This window comes from Diplotaxodon limnothrissa, linkage group LG4, assembly GCF_057381915.1.
Source record: "Diplotaxodon limnothrissa isolate DT_005_m linkage group LG4, D_limnothrissa_male_GT1.1, whole genome shotgun sequence".
Taxonomy (NCBI): domain Eukaryota; kingdom Metazoa; phylum Chordata; class Actinopteri; order Cichliformes; family Cichlidae; genus Diplotaxodon; species Diplotaxodon limnothrissa.
In genome coordinates, this window is record NC_140599.1 from 2,208,910 (window position 1) to 2,226,868 (window position 17,959).

At 42.6% G+C, this 17,959-nt stretch overlaps 1 protein-coding gene across 1 annotated transcript; it reads right to left on the minus strand.

Moving 5' to 3' along the window:
* Positions 1–8,585: 8,585 nt before the first annotated feature.
* fbxl16 (F-box and leucine-rich repeat protein 16) lies at positions 8,586–17,549 on the minus strand. Its single transcript, XM_085351935.1, has 6 exons — positions 16,851–17,549; positions 15,073–15,315; positions 14,643–14,908; positions 10,383–10,467; positions 10,119–10,182; positions 8,586–8,734 (listed from the first exon to the last, which is right to left on the minus strand). Exons 1-6 carry the CDS (start codon positions 17,547–17,549, stop codon positions 8,586–8,588), a joined length of 1,506 nt encoding a protein of 501 aa, XP_085208061.1.
* Between the last annotated feature and the right edge of the window lie 410 nt (positions 17,550–17,959).

The window sequence follows — 17,959 nt, forward strand, 5'->3', positions numbered from 1 at the left end:
ATGCTGAAACATTTATTATGATTCTACTAGACATGGACTTCAAGCTGTATGAGAGCAAATGGATGTGACGAGTCTCATGACGTGGCAAAACAGAATGGCATAAAAGCAGGCGTGTGTGTGATGTATGCTGTACCTTCATCCCTAACAATACTGCTGTAATGGCACTAAATTAGAAACACTGGTTGATTGATTTAAAGATAAAGTTTAATGAAGATGTGTCACACCTTAACAACAGCCCCTCACAAACAAACAGCTTCATTTAAATAAAGTTTTAAAGCTCCTTTTGCAGGTGAACAGCCAATGATATTTCATATTTCCAGGTTATGATGTTTCACTTAGACTCTAGTTGTGATCTGATATTTTTGGAAGTTTTCCCCTTATATTATTACTGCAGAATGTCATACTACAGGACTGATAATCAAAAGAGTGGAGACTCGGATGAAGCAGGTAGGTGGTGAGGATCCAGAGAAACGTAGAGACATCATTTGGGGACTAGGCAGCCCTGAGTATGCTTAAACATTTTAACTTCTTCTGCCTTTTATTGTAATTTTGTAACTGAGAAGATAACTGTCCAGATTTGTCCTGCCTGACAGGGAGACAGAGCACAGGCTTCCTGTCACACCTGGCTGGGAATCCTGGAAGGATGAGTCAGAGGATCTGCACGAATGGGATTGACACCTGACGGTGTGAACAGAGGGATTTGTTAGAAATACGTTTTTTGATCAAGTTTCTTTTAATATTAATTGCAATGTATGCTCATAATTACACTCCTCGTTAGAAGGATAAGCCCACAGTGTGAAGGGTTAACACAGAGAGTTGAGTGTTGAAGGTAAATTGCGACATGCTTACACAACACTATTTCAGACAAGGAGAGGCTGCCTTGGCCTCGTGTGGGGGTACAACATGCTGTTCCAGCCATGTCTGGTAACAGCTGTAAGGTAGGGAGGCGTGTTCTCACACAGAGCCCTGACTGGAGGTCAAAGACCATCAGGACAACAAATCAGAGAGAGCATCTCCCCACCAACAGCCAATAACAAATATTTCCTGTGTTCATATGTCTGATATATGCTTTGAGTGATGAATTGTACTTCCCTTGTCCATGTGCACTGCTGTGCAGCCCGAGTCTTTGCCTGATAATAAAATAGTGTGAACTGCTCGAGTGTGTCCTGAATGTCTGTCCTGATTCAGTCTTTTCAGACACAAGATTCAGGTCAGGCTTGTGAACGCCAGGATCTCTCTATATATTTGGTAAAAATGAAATGTGATCATTTTTAATCCAAAACAGAAACACACTGTATTATTTCAGACAAATCTGGAATGTTGTCTGCTAAAGGGCAGAAGGCTGAGCATTGTCTCATAGACCAGCTTGAACCAGGACACAAATGCTATGCGTGAGGCAGTGATGGGTGCGTCTTAAATGTCATGGTGTGAGATCAGTTTGCAGAGGCTAATATTAGCAGTGCTGACAGACGATGTTAGAGCATCTTTAAAGCTGCAGAGAATCGACAAAATATGAACAATCAGTGGAAGCAATGTTACTTGTACCTAAAAATAAACTTCATTCCAGACAAAGTATTCACAAGAGCAACAACAGATCAGTTCAACCAAAAAATGCCACGACAGCCTGACGAAGCTAAGCTAACGTAGCCTAAGTCCAGTGGAAGCTTCTGGTATTCCCTTAAAGCAAAATGTGAGCTGGGGTCTCAGATCTGTCTGATGCTGGTTCTCTCACATTTAGCTTTCCTCAGTTTTTCCCTTTAGTCTCACGTGTTTCCATTGTTATGTTAAACATGTTAGCCTTGGTTAACAGTCTCAGTCAGTAGTAGAAACCAGTCACTCATGTCTTTCTTTTAAAACCTGCTGCATTTTACCACCCACACACACACACACACACACACACACACACACGCTTGTGAGCTCACCTCCAACTGCAGCCATGCAGAAGATCCAGGTCAGCATCTCATCCTGTCCATCGGGCTCGGCTCCATGTGCAAATGAACCTTTTTGTTGTGCAAAAAGAGACGATTTCTCCAGGCTGCCATCAAAACCAGCTAATGTAAATAATAATGTATTTGCAATCCACGTTTTACTTGTATATGTGATGTTTGATTGCAGTCAGTGAAACACTTGATGCATTGAAAACAGAGAAATACTTTCATCTCCACAGACCAGCTGCTCCTTCCTCCCTCCAGTCTTTGCAGCGTGCTTTCAAGATTGAAAGGTTTGGTTGGAAAGATGACACGATATCAGTGCTATTCTTAAAATCTGACTTTCCTCCTAAAATGTCAACACATTTTACATTGTGTCATACTCTGAACCTATGCTTTAGAAAATCCAAAAGAAAGATGTGCAACAAAGTTTTAATTTATTTATTGTTTTACTCATAAAAGTGTTTCAGTATCATCGTATGGTGCAGGTTTGAATCCTGTCATCTAAGGGTTATGTTGGATTTTGGTTTCCATCATAGTTACATCATTTTGTTCTCAACACTTTACACAATGTACAACTGTGATTGAACCGTTTGCCTCGTTTGGATCAGCACATTATGAAGTCGTACCTCTCTGTGTCACAAAGTACAGACAAGGGAAATGAGACTGACGTGAAAAAGCAGCCCTTAACTCAGCATGGGGGCAGGACGTCGGAGCATTTCTTAGCTATTCTGGGGGAGTCCTTTGCACGGCCTTGTCTTTGTCGTTCTTCTCTGGTCAAATATTGTGGCAGACAGCTCGAGGGCCACATGTATGTTATATGTTATAAGTGTGTGTGTAGGTTCTCAGTCCTCCAGGACATGGTAATCTAACGAGCGACTGGACTTCTTTAAATCTCTTGAAGACGTTTCATTCAAAAAGATTTCTCAGTTCTGAGACCAACTGGTGGACAGTCCCAGGTATGTGAGCCTTCGTGGGAGTAAGAGGGTCATTGACCCACTATTGATTATGTGCCTCATCGCATGAGCCGAGGTGCAAAATGAATCAGCAGAGGTTTGTCACATAGTGAATATATCACATATCGTGTGGCAGACAGCTGGTGTCTCACAGTGGTGTTCAAAGAGTGACCTTTGACCTTTAGATGCAGACTCATAGCAGAGTCCTGTGGAGGTGGCTCTTCTGTGTTGTGCCGTGTGTTTATAGAGTGGCTGTGTGTGCTCGGAGCACTCCCTGCTGCTCTGCACTGCTTACACTACGTTGTTTAGTTTGTGTCAGCATTTGTGTCCTTGGGATGAAGCAGTTTTTGTCTGAAGCATCCAGTTCTACTGCACTTCAAAAAAACAAAAAAAGGAAGATCCAATACTGGGTCACCGACCATAGTAAGGAACACGTCCCACTAGCTGGCTTAAAATCTGGGACTCTCCACCAGCTGGTCTCAGACCTTGGATAAGAGCTGGAACATCTTCAAGAAACAGAAACAGTCCAGTCACTTTCTTTCCAAGCTCCTTACATGAATATGTTATAAGTGATGGCTAGACTTCAGCTCATGTGTGTCACGTGAGAAGAAGTGAACAGGATGATGGGAGCTTCAGAACACGTGCACAGGAAGTGATTTAACTCAGATTATTTGGACACAAGCTGTTGTTACATAGTTCAACCTGTAGTTTAGAGCAGTACATGTTTATTTAACTAGTATTACAAAATGGATTTTGTCACTAAATATACACACATCAGCTCGTTTCATGTTTTCATGAATCCAAACCACTTTGTTGTCCAGAAGGAAAGATCTTTTTCAAACCTCAGCAGGTACAAGTACGACACAAGAAGCTCTCAGGCCTGCACGTCCTCTCAGTCATTGTATGGTCAGATAAGGAATCAGCGCACACTGTGTGTGTCTGCGTGTCATATTCAGTAAACGATTTATTTGGCTGCTTTTGTAAAGCTGCGCTCCTCAGATGTAGACACAATACTGTAGTAGAAATGACTCAAAATAAGGGCGGATGATGGGGTTGAGTTTGTTGCTGTTGTTTGTCGTGAGGATGCAGCTGTGCATCCCAGCGCTCCTACGTAAACATGTATATGAAGCTGTTGGAAGCTCATCCAAAGCAAAATACTGACAGAGCACAAACACAGCTGATCAGGAGTCGAGGCAGGAGCATGGTGCACAACACAGTGTGACAGCTGAGCGACGTCAATCACACGTTGTGCATTACTCATTATAAACTGACTTCAATGACGTGTATAAGAACATGACTACACTGTCCTTTTTGGTTCATGTCCTGACGTAAACTCTGAGTGAAATTTGAATAAATGAATAAATGCTGAGTTAATCTGCAAATACCTGCAAAGGGCACGGTAATCAGGACTTGGAAGTGAGTGTGGTGATGTATAAAAATAGATTTTCACTTAAGCAGCGAGTCAGACTAATAAGAAAACCATCCGTTTATCATGCCACCGTAAAGTGTTTTTAAAAGTCTCTCTCTAAACTAATAAAAGTGGTATGTTAGAACAAGCGTGCTGGATCATGCTCCGATCTTATTTACATCAATCAAATCCAGTATTGTGTTAATAATCTTCCATTCAATCTTCAACAAGCGCACACACACACACACACACACACACACACGCACATATATATATACATATACATATATATATATATACATATATATATATATGTATATATATATATATATGTATATATATATATATATATATATATATATATATATATATATATATATATATATATATATTAGGGGTGCAACGATACACAAAATTCACGGTTCGGTTCGGTTCGATACTTTGGTGTCACGGTTCGATATTTTTTCGATACAAAAAAATGTTCATGCATTTTTAATTTGTCGTTTATTAAAATTATAAATATATATTTTAACTCAAAACTGCAGTTTTTAAATTTAACCCTAACCCTTGTGCGTGTTTTTTATTTTGACAGCAAATGCGCACCTGCGGACCACTTATGTGCAGCCCTGGTTATTTAGCTCGTCATATTGCAGCCACAGAAATTCTTTTGTCCATGAAACCATAAAGCTGCACTTTCTTTTTGCCTTATAGTCTGATTTGTCATAACTTCTCCGTTTTGTGGTAAGCTTTTCTTTGGCTGTCACTTCTTCACCCTGACCTGTCTTATTTGGCTCAGCAGAACTGAAATGCTTTTACACACGCATTCACATAAGCTCAGCGATTCTCTGCGCGACCAACCTCTCACATGTTTAAGCTGCGGGAGATTTCACTTGTCATGTTTGCATAGTAAGCTAACGATTAATAAGACGATGTCAGAGGAATTGGTGCACAAATTATCATCACTCACAGATCAGTGCTGTCGCTCTCTATACACAGTTCGCACGATTGCAAAGTGAAAGCAAAAAAACAAGCGCAAATTCAAACGCGACTTCAATATGTCACATATTGACAGTGGCTCACCGATGCCAATGACATAATTACCCAGCTACATTTCCGAAAGAATGCAAAAACATTGACATATATTTTTCCTACAATAGCCCGACGGGCAGGGCAGAGATAGATTTTGGTAGCCCGACTGGAAAAATCGCTAGCCCTGGGACGTCGGGCTAGCGATATTGCGAGCCCTGTATCTGATTGAGGAATCACTCATCTTTGGAAAAGAGAGTTTATTACAGAGAAATGTCTCTTTCCAAAATAAAAGCTATACTATCCGCTTCTTCTGGGCTATATTCTCAGCAGCATAAGGAGAATCATGTGCTAACAGCTGTCTAAATGACTCGGCTAAAGTTAGTAGCATGCTTGTTGTTTTTGTCTTTGCACTAGGATGATGTCGGCGTAAATGTGCAGTCATATTCGTCGTGTTCCCACTAGTGCTTTCAGGTTAATCTCGTTGAAATGACCTTAACGCCACAACACGGCAAATATCCGTTAACGAGCTACCGCCGATCGCCCCGTGCATGGGGCTAGACGGCCAATACGTTAACGAGCTAACTGCGCTAACACACTAGTTCACACCCATGTAATTGAGCATTGCGTGGCACATCCAACATACTGTTTTACTTTAGTCCATGACTCGCTTACCTTCAGGGTCATACGTCACATGAAAACCAAAATAATTCCAAACGCCAGATCTGAATGAGGGTGGGGGGGGTCCATGTTGCAAGGAGAGCTTAACTTCTGTCTCGCTAGCTTGCCCTGCGCTCTTCCTTCTGACGATGCTGTCTGTGTTGAGCGCTCAGTGGATCTGCGCTCGACTACTCCGCCTAGGCTGCACTGTCGAGCCTAGGCGGAGTAGTCGAACGCAGATTCACTGAGCGCTCAACACAGACAGCATCGTCAGAAGGAAAGTTGATAAAATAAATTACAAATTTTGTATTGTTCATACATATGCGTACCGAACCGAAAGCACTGTATCGAACGGTTCAATATCGATACGAATATCGTTGCACCCCTAATAAATATATATATATATATATGTGCGTGTGTGTGTATATAAATTTTGTTGCCATATTCAGGACAATCACAAATAGATACAAAATTGCCAATTTCTGCTCCCTTACTTTTAAGAAAGGGGAACACAGTCAGCAGAAGTGAACAGATGAAAATAAGATGTTTCTGTGTATTCGGACACTTCACTGATGTCAGTGGTTCATGGTGGTTATAATAATCATCGCAGCAGTGACAGCAATAAATGAAATAAGTCCAGATTAAAAGCAAGTTCTCAAACAAACACGAAATTGATTTAAGAATATCTCTTCAATAAATAAATTACATCAGACACAAACTGATTTAAATAAATAAATAAATACATGAATAAATAAATGTATTCATGTCCAATGAAGAAATGCTGAAGAACACCTAAAAGGAACCGATCTGTAACAAAAAGGCAACTAAAAACATGCATGCTCTACATTGTTCGTACAGTCGGTCCGTTTCACCGTCGTCACTTAGAAACAAGCAGCCACATTTAAGCAACATTTGTCACAAGCAAACGGTGGCTGACGCTGATACGTCTCTTCAACCAGCGAGGCAGGATGGAGGCTCTCTGTCAGGGTGGAAAACGACTCTCGGATTCTTTGGCTTACGGGGAGCTTTTGTCTTTTATTACCTACTGTATGTACTGTAGAATCAAACACTGTAGTAGTTATCGCTTCAGCGGTCCACAGCCCTGGTCAGTGTTATGCTGCTCACGTTACAGTTTACAGCTGATGTCGACTGGGTCAGCGGGGTTTGGTTAGGGTCGGCATACCTACACCTGTCTGCTTCTGCTCCTGTCTTTAGGAGGGGACCCGCGGGATTCCCAGTTACTGATGTCATGGTTACCAGTGTCATTTTACAAACACAACCAGTGGCCAGAAGAAGGCAGCTTAGAGCCCAGTTTGGACTGAAAATGTGAAACCTCATTCATGCTGTTTGTTTTTACAGCAAATGATTTCTCTGACTGTGGCTTAGTGGCAACATTTCTCACCAATGAGACTTTGTTTCTACTGGACATTGTTCTAATAGTTTAAAGTAGTTTTGAATAGTTTCTCTGATTTGAACACCAACAGCAACCCACCTGCACTCTTGCCTGAAAGTAACCTGGCTTTAGCAAACTGCACACAATAAATAAGTAGCTTCAGTGAGCTCAATTTCAAATTCAGACACTAAACGTGACACTCAAAGTTCAGGAAGTCAAACCCCTTTACTGAACTTGTAATTCACTTCTATTCACCATTTCAGACACGAGCATCATATCGTCAGCAGACTCTCTCAGCGTGTCTCCTCCAGGCCTGTAAACTACACCTGTGTGCAAAAACTGTAGAAAGGAGCACAAAACCAAATGGACACACCGGAGTGCAAACCCCCCAATCAAACCAAACGTGAACAGATGTGACTGTTTGTTTGTGGTTTCTTATTACTTTAGTTTTCAGGAGTGGTGACTTTATTCCGAAATGATGGGTCGTTCCAAGTCCACAACGAACACTTGACACACACAAAGGAGAAAAAGAGCGATGTTCCCATCCCTGTCGTCACTGACTGAACTGGTCTTGTTTTTTCCAGCTGGCATGTGGTGTATGGTGCGATGACATATGGCTTTCCCGAAACAAAGAAAACTGAAGCGCCAAATACTTGTGAGAAAAAGAACGAATAAAGCGTTTATATTACACCAACTGATGGGTTCAGTCTGAGATGTCAGTCCTCGTGGTGTTGAGGACTTACACTCACTGCTTTCACCATATACAGGATGTTTACGGCGTGTGACCGCGTATGTAAGTTCCAACAGCTAAAACACATCAATCTTTCCATTTCTCTTATTTCCCGTGTTGCATCTGCCCGTCACTCGCTTCAGTATCCATTAAGTCAACACTATCAGAGTCTTTGAAGATGCGCTCTTCTCTGTAGACAACAGCCAGGAAAAAAACTTGCTCTGAGACGAGATGTTACATCAAACTCTTTGCTCCAGCATCTCCTCAGATACCATCCCATTATCGTCCCGGTCTGGCACGTACCATCGTCTGAGTTCCTTCCTCTCTGTCCAGCTGTGGGTCAGTCTACTCAATGGAGTGGTGTGGAGGAAGACGGGCTGGGTGTAGGGTCAGGTAATGAGCAACAGTGTTACAAGAGGAGCAGTTAGCATTTAGTATAAGAGTGAGAAAAACAGGAAGTATGGTGGTCTGTCGGTCATGGGCCTTATTCGATGACCATGCAGTGAGGCAGGTGCTGCGAGTAGTATTTGAAGAGCTCAGCAGTTGCTCCGGGGCAGTTAGTCAACTCCAGCTCTTCCAGCTCGTGTAGCTGGATGAGGCCTGACAGACCAGTGGTGGTCAGCAGGGGGCAGCCTAGGAGAACAAAGCAGAAGAACACTTCAGCTGTGGGCTTGCTAAAGAAAAGCACTGATCGCTTCTCTCCGGTGATTAATATTTATTCCATAAAAAGCCTGTCAGTAGTGAAAATGATGATATTTTCTAATGGCTTGTTATGTCACAGCGACAGCACACAGCCTACATTTACGATCACATAATCATACAGATGCTCAAAATGTGGAATCAGGAACAACATACAGACAAAAGAGCAGAGGAGCACACTGCACGTGTGCACTGGCTGCACACTCCTATTCTGTTAAAGGATATTTCCTCATTTAGTCCTTTGGTTATTCTGGTAAATGGTAAATGGCCTGTATTTGTATAGCTTTACTCGTCCTTAAGGACCCCAAAGCGCTTTACACATCCAGTCACCACCCATTCACACACACATTCACACACTGGTGATGGCAGCTACATTCTGGTGGAATAATAAACGACAGATGCTTAACACATCGAGGTTGGTTGAGTTGTTATAATATTGAAGCTAGTCCTTTAGATCTCCGTTTTTATTAAGTGGTAACAGGACTCCCACATGCCCTCCCAGGGACTGTAACTCCCAGAGAGGGCATTTGGATTCTTAGTCTAGAAGAGTGGAACAGCTGTACACCAGTTACTCCTGCAAGAGTGCCGCTAACATACAGATGCTTTCATGTCTGTGTGCTGCAGATGACAAACTTCACGACTTCTTTGCAACTAAGTTCTTGAAATATGTGACCCCTGCATATATTTCATTTCAGAAGACTCTGTAGCAAACAAAACCGAGTATTGCACTCAACTTAACTAGCTGTGTGATTCTGCACCTTTTTTAATATTACAGTGTCAGTCAAAACACTTGACACATTCAGACACTTTGGACTGGCACCGTCGTTGTTCAGCCGGCCGGCCACATCCAATCCTATTGGCTGCCCCTGGCCAGCCTGTGTGAGGTCAGCAGGAAATTAGCATAATAATGAGACATCATGCATTTTGACCCATTTCAGTGTCTAAATACTCTTTGATAAACTCTCCATCACAGAATAGCTAACTGTTGTTCTGGGAGAGCAGAAAAGTGCTGTATAAGCACCTGTGCATTCACCATCCACTGCCCACACGATTTCAGATGGAGCTGCTCGATGTTTCTTGTCTGATGAAGAGCAGGTGTGTTTGAAATGTCACCAGATGAAACCATAAAGGAATCTGGAGGCCTGCAGTGTGCCATGGTTAATCCTTTTTTATTTGGAAATCAGTGCCTTCTGTTTTTATTTCCATATATTATATTACAAACAGGGTTGTACGCTGAAAGCATGTCACTAACTCAGATACAACAGACCCACATTATAAAGGACTTTATTTGGGGAAAGATGGATCAAGATGATCATACCTGCAAGAGACAGTAGGCGAAGACTTCTCATGCCAAATAAATGCTGCAGTCCAAAATCTTGCACCTGCAACAACGACAAATGACATTCAAAATTCCAGAACTGCTTAGCCTGGATATAATATGTTAGAAGTAAGATCTGTATGGTGTCAGCTACAGTCTGTTCCTATAGCTGCACTGCAGCATGTACAGATGCTGTATCTTTAACGCTGCCTTGTTTTTTCTTTTTTTAAATTACAATTCCAATAAATGTCATGTTTTTGTTACCTGACAGCACCAGCGCAGATAGAGACTTCTTAATGATGACATGGTAGACAGGTATCCCAGGCCTGTGTCTGTGATCCGTACACACCTAAAATCACACACAATCAGCAACATTACACCTTCATCTAATGACGCCACGTTTGAGTGGAGGACTGTGTGTAGACGTGGTTACACAGGACTTTCTTATTACAGCGTGCTCTCAGAGAGCAGATCATGACATTTATTTTTGATGTTGACGAGGTTGTAAAAGAGGTCAGAAAGAAGCGTTTGTATTCATGCTATTTGCCAAACAAAGGAAACCTGGCAGAATTTAAAGAAGCAAAACTCTATCTGTCAAATCCATCGAATTTAGAAACAAAACACTGAATTCTGACTGTGATTCTATTGAAACTCTGAACTGGAAACCACATGGAAACAGTGTGTTTGAGTGAATAAACTTCATAAATAGTTTAGAATAATGTTGGAAAACCACATGGTTCAACTTTCAGTCCTCGCAACCAAACAGCAGCCAACAAAGTCAGGTGTGTGTGTGTGTGTGTGTGTGTCTGCAAACACAGATGTTCCCTCCAGATGTTCCAGCAGCAGGGAGGATATCAGTGTATAGTTACCCATTCACTTACATTTAAATTACATTTAAAATATTTAAGTTTTTACACATTAAGAACTTTAAAAACTGCTGAGGTCTCAAACATCAGTGCCATGACTCTACTGTCCTATCAGGGTGAGGAGGGCCTCAAAACGTCAAATTCACATTGTCACTGTAAAATTATAACTGAATGTAGGTTTTAAACTGATTACATCTGCAGATATATGACTTTTTACTTTAGTGGAATTCCACCAAGTGTGTTGGGATCTGGAATCACTGCAGGATCTTTCAAAGTATTTTCATTGTAATTGCTTTGCTGACAAGGATTTGAGGTATTTTATTTACCGTGAGGATCCTTTTTTAAACTCTCAGACTGGCTACAGGAATGTATTTAATTGTGAGTATGACAGGAAACTTAGTAAGAAAATAAAGATTTTGGGACGAGGATTTGAGCACATTATTGCAGTTACAAGACTGGAAGGATCATCAGACAGTGGTGAGGGAAGGCAGGCAGTGAGAGCTGATGCTTGATTGTATGTTTGCTTGTCTTTTTGTCTTTGAGCCCCTGCCTACCAGTATGGAAGGAGACAGTCTCAGAGGTCAGAGGTGAGACTGAAGTCGGAAGACTGATGTCATGGTTTTCAAAAATCTAGTCAGCTAGGGATCGGGATGGAGATACATCTCCATCTCAAAACAGCAGTAAACACACTTCCTGACCCTGCGTGACTGTTTCACTGACGCGATGTAAACAGAAGCACTTATCAGTTACAACTGGAGGCATTCGCTGCTGAGATGTGAAATACTTTTTCAGTTTGAGATGATGTGTCTCAGTAATTCACTATGAGAACTGGGAAAGTCACTAGGGATGGATTTACATCCTTTTTGTTGTTTCGAGGAAGTTGGAGGTGCAGCAGGATGTTATGTAAGAGATGCAATTGTAGGACATCAAACCGAAAATCTATATCTGCAAAAGTCTGCGAAGTATTTTATCTTTGGTACGGTATCTGGCATATATGGATATTGTAAGTTAGAAAACACAGCCAAAGAGTGGAATGATGGGCCAGCTGGAGAACACACAGGACAGTCTGAGACTGTGACGAAGAGCTGAGTGTGTGGTCCAGAATGGTTACATTTAAATAAATACATTTTATTACAGAGATTAGAGCATGCTGCAGGCATTAAAAGTACTTGTGGCAGGGCGCGGTCTGCGGTGCCGTTGCAGGGAAGGTGGACGCACCTGCACGGCATCCGCAATCATGACCCCGCCGGCTTCAGAATGGGGACTAGGGTCTGTGTTGTGTTTGTTGCTGTCAGTGTGTGTGGCTAGTGGCGGGAAAGCTGCAGCCAACTGTGTGTAAACAGCAACCGAAGTAAAAGGAGACTGTTAAAGAATGCTGAACCATGGTTGTGCTGCAGTGGTTTGTATCATATCTATCTAATAGACTCCAGTTTGTGCATGTAAATGGAGAGTCCTCTTCACACACTGAGGTTAATTATGGAGTTCCACAGGGTTCAGTGCTAGGACCAATTCTGTTTACATTATACATGCTTCCCTTAGGCAGCATCATTAGAAGACATAGCATACATTTACACTGCTATGCAGATGACACCCAGCTCTATCTGTCCATGAAGCCAGATAACACACACCAATTAGTTAGACTGCAGGAATGTCTTAAAGACATAAAGACCTGGATGGCCGCTAACTTTCTGCTTCTTAATTCAGATCAAACTGAGGTTATTGTACTCGGCCCTGAAAAGCTTAGAAATATGGTCTCTAAGCAGCTTGCATTCTGGAAACAGACACCATGTCTTCTTGACAGAGCATATAGTTAGAGCCTGAATCTTCCCTTAGATTGGCTTCCTGTGATTCACTTAGCATTTCTCCTTCTCTTACTATCTTTTCACTTACTGTCTGTTTTTACACCTCTCTGCATTTAGTTATACATTATAATTCATCTCTGGCTCTCTTCCACAGTGTGTTATTTATCCCATCTTCCTCCAGTCACACCCAACTGGCCCCGCCCCTCCCCGAGCCTGGTTCTGCTGGAGGTTTCTTCCTGGTAAAAGGGAGTTTTTTCTTCCCAGTGTCGCCAAAGTGCTGCTCATAGAGGGTTGTCTGACTGTTGGTGTCATTTGTATTATTGTAGGGTCTTACCTAATAATAGTGAGGAGAATGTTGATTCTATACAAATAAGATTGAATTGAATTTAAATTAGAAAATAACAAGTGAGCTTACATGAAGTGTCAAGCCCCACAGCACAAACACATTAGTACCCCAATGACATAATCAAGCTCACACTGGTGACCTGTCCAGCCTATACAGCTGGGATAGGCTCTGGCCCCCTGCCATCCTGAGTCAGAACATTGATGGAATCCAAATGTACTTCCTGTGTTACTGAAGTTTAGTTTTCACTGAAATTGTGTTATATTTAATATTATTTATCTAACTACAGCAGGCTATGATACAACAGCAACAACATGTTGTCATTGTTACATGAATAATGAATGAGTAAAGGTGTTTACACACTGAGCATGTTGGGGGAAAGTGAGAAGAACTTCTGATTTTTCAGAGGCAAACTTTCAGTGCGTTGTGTACACACACACTGAAAGTGTTCTTACAAATCGTCATCCTCAAAAACACACTGTGAAAAAAACAAAGTTGACATTAGGCGATGATGAGCTGTGTTTCTGAATAAGAAAAGGAAGAGAGTGAGATTCTCGGTTCATCCATTTCCCAGGAAAGGCGGCAGCGGGGAGGATTTCACGGTTTGATCCAGGAGTGGAAGCTGCTTCACGACTGCGTTTGTGCATATTTCAGGATGTGAGTGGGGTAGTGTGAGCTCTTGTTGGGAGAGTTGGGACCACATCTGAGGAGGCAGAGAAATCATTTCAGAGAGCCGACTGACCCGGAGCAGCATCTACCTGCGTGTCTGATGTAAAATAGGATTACTGTTTCCATATAGTACCAATGTGTGTTTTAAATTACAAGTGCACTTGTTGCCCAATCAGATTGTTCAGATATGCTTATAGTTCTAAAAAATGAAAGCTGCAGATTCAGTGTGAGTGGCTTTATTATAGATAGATTTTATGCGTGTAGTGTGTAAAGGCCTTAAATGAAAATGTTTCTTCCTGTCCCAGAACATTACTGCACTCGACAAACGCTCCTCACACTGACAGCAGAGGAGCTCAGTGCCTTGCCATGGACACTAACATGTGGCGCATAGGTGCTGCCTTCAAATGTGAGGACTGAAATAGACACTTAAATATTAGAAAATCACTTGATGCACACTAAATCCTCACTGTGTTAAAGATAAATTGGCCAAGTCTACAAGTTCTTGCACCAATAAAACACCAGCTGCAACTCAGGCTGTAGAGCAGGTTGTCCACTATTCAGCTCTCACAGACAGCAGGCCCTCCATGTATTAAAGTGACCTTAAGCAAAATAAGTTCATGCTGGCTGCAGATTAGCACTGCTAGATGGATGAGAACACAGCACACACCTCCACATCTGTAACCTTTGCCCAGTAAACATTTTATCCCTAACCTTAATACCTGCATGAGCATGAGTTGTATCTTTATTGCCACTGAAGCGGATTAATTATCGTAACTTCCTTTTGTATGAATATGACCTGATTACAGACTCCGTCTACGTGCGCAGGACGGCAAAGAACACTCACCTGTCCAGCACCAGTTCTTCCAGCTTGTGCAGGTCGCAGGCAATGTACTCCAGAGCCATGTCCGTGATCCGAGGGCACCAAGACAAGTCCAGGCTGCGGAGCTTGCGCAGGTTCTCAGCGACCAGCTCAACACCATCATCTGTGATCTTGGAGCAGCCAGAGAGACTGAGAGAAGTCAGGTTTGGCAGGCTATGGACCATGTTTACCACACCATGGTTGGTGATCTCCCAGCACGAGTGAAGCCGCAGAGTGTGGGTGGTGTAGCCCTGTGGAGGAATTTTACTTTTTTAATTATGTCAGTAACTAGTAAGGAATTAAGAAAGATGAAGCCAAAAAAGTTGTTTGGATTCTAAGAAGTCCAATATAGAAAAAAGCTTGAGGACAGCTAAACTAGGCAGCACTTTATATCATTATTATTTTAACTTCCTACCTGCTTGGCAGTAAAGTAGGCCATGGCTGTGTCAGTGACATGGTAAGCCTGCAGGGTCAACTCTGACAAGTTGGGCAGGAGCTGTGAGATAGCAGCAATGGCATCATCCGCCACATTGATGCAGTCACTGACGCTGAGGGACGTGAGCCGAGCGTTGAGGCTCGACCAGAGGCCAGCCTCTGTGAAATCGTTGCAGCCTGACAGTTCGAGATGCATCAGGCCCTGCATTTGCTCCAACATAACCTGAAACACAAGAAATAACATGTGAAATGTAATTATACCCACAGACACTGTAAAGTCTCCTGAGCCAGTGCTGGACAGCAAACATTGGACAACATATTATCTAAAAAAATGAATGAATGAAATCATTGTATGAGGCTACAGAGCGAGGAGAGAAAGTCCTGAGGTCATCACTATCAGACGTAGTGTCTGACATGCAATAAACCCACAGGTTTTATGGTGAGCTCACTGACACCAGCAGTCATGCAAATCTTTCAGTTCATTTTATATATTTATACAGCGCCAAATGGCAACAACAGATGCCTCAAGGCTCTTATTATAAGGTAAAGACCTGCAATAATACAATCTACATCTGTGCTCAGATTAATGAGATGGATGAAAAGAAACTCAAGCCCACAATCTTTCATTCTCAATATACCATGTGTTAGAAAGCTGTGATTGCTATTACTGACACACTGCCACAGTGGGGACTAGCTAATCAATAAGAGTGATCAGGAGAACCATAAATTCTGATCTAAAAGCCAGTTTTAAAAGATCTAGTAATCATCCAATCACTGTGGGGTCCTCCCACAGGACAGTGAAAGGTGTGAATGTGAGTGTGTATGGTTAGCCCTGCGTTAGCCCCACGCGTTAGCCCCACGCGTTAGCTGGCACAGGCTCCAGCACAAACCTAAGCTGACCATGAAGTGATCAGCTGTCTACTTTCTGTGTTCAGAAACCTAAACTGGCACTCTGTCAGCAGAACAAAGACCGTCGATCAATCAAGCTTCAGTGATCAAGGTGACAAATCAGCTGTCTGAGCTAACACATATACGCAAATACAACTGAAACATTTTTATGCAAAATCCATCATTGCTCTCATTACTGACACATCAATCCCATGTTTCATGCAACAGTTGTCACTGGTTATATGTCCTTTTATTTTCCGCAGAAAGAGTCTAATTCACAGACTTTTATAATATTGTTGCTGCATTAGTGTCATCAGCAGTGATGCCTTAAATATCAGGGCTGAAACTGATTTAAAGACAGAAACAGTTTGGGTAAAAGTACAACAGCTGCCAGTTATTTAAAATCTCTGTTTTGCTGGTTACATGTCACCAGTTTGTCTCAGCAAAATACACGTTCTACTGTTCACTGTGATAAAAACTCACGAGGTTTGTGTCAGGGAAAGTGAGCCAAAGGTGGTTTCTCTGTGCTTCACGCTGTGCTTCAGAAATGAGAACAATGAATGAATGAAAGTAATGTGCGTGCTAACAGGTGAAACCAGGTGTCTGGAAACAAAAACTGTATTCATCTTCAAATAAGGGTGCAGCATGAACTAAAAGAGGAGAAGAAAAAGCAGTTCATAAAGATCAAACACAAATGCAATTTAAGACACGGGGAAGTAGAATCTACATTCTTAATGGCTCGATCCACAAATAGTGATAATAAATTGGTACATCAATGGTGGTGCTTTCATTGCTGATGAAACTGCGAGGAAGAGCTTTTGCAGGTATGGCTTGGACTGAACGTTTTATTCCAAACACACTGCGACTTACCTCCAAACCAGCATCTGTGATTGTGGACCTCTTGAGGCTGACTGACCGAACACCCTTCTTGGACAGCGGGTAGTTGTCAATGAACTCACAAATGTCAAGGTCTGAAACACCGACTAAACAGAACGACTGAAATCCACGCAGAGCAAAGGCCTGGAGGCTGACAAACTCCTTCTCCCCATTGGGCAGTAAGGTGTACAGCTCTTTAGCATGCAAGATGGGTGTCACTCCTTCCCAGAACTTAGGCTGGTACAGCACCTTGCGCCACGTCTTGCACACCTGCGCCAGTACACATTTCTCCGCTGTGGTGAAGTACCAAAGCAGCCGGTTGAGCAGCTTCTCATCCAGAACGAGCTGGCGCTCCAGCAGTACAGGTTTGGGCAGGGTGAGAGGAGGAAGCTGGCAAAGAGATGGTTTCAGACCCACCAGAGGTTTCCCAGGCTCAGAGGGCAGGAGAGGAGCTGCAGCGTGGGGCATACCTGGACCATCCAGGTGGTGATGGTGATAGGATAGAGAAGATGGTGGAGGAGGAAGGATGGAGGGTACAGAGGAGGACTGACACAGGCGGTTCTTGGCGGCAGGCGTCCCCTTGGTGATGCTGGCACTGCCCAGGCCGTTGGGCTGGCTGGGAGGCAGCTTCACCATCCCGTTACGAGTCACACAGGAGGACTTCAGTTCACTCGGTGTGGACATGTTCAACATTGGGAATCTGGTGAAAGAAAGCAAATGCAAAGAGCGCCGTTAAACACTGAAAGACAAAACTGGAGACAAATTTACAGAGGAATGAAAAATTACTATTCTAACACATTTCTGTGGAAAAGATTATGAATTTAGATTTAAACAATTTGCTGATTTGCAGGACTAACACATCTGAGGTCATTTTAAACTATTCAAACTGATATTGCAGATTTATAATTTCTTTAAATCTCTGCTTTCATGGGCGCCGGTTTAGCTTCCTGGAATGAGCAGACGACCACACGCTGCACAGCTGAGCCCGCGGCCTGCACGTCTTCCCCTCTTTCTTTCCCGTCAGTCTTCACTATCCCTATCAGAAATATGGCTACTTTCATTAGACCACTGTGAGCAGATCTGATGCTGTTTGTCTAAATATA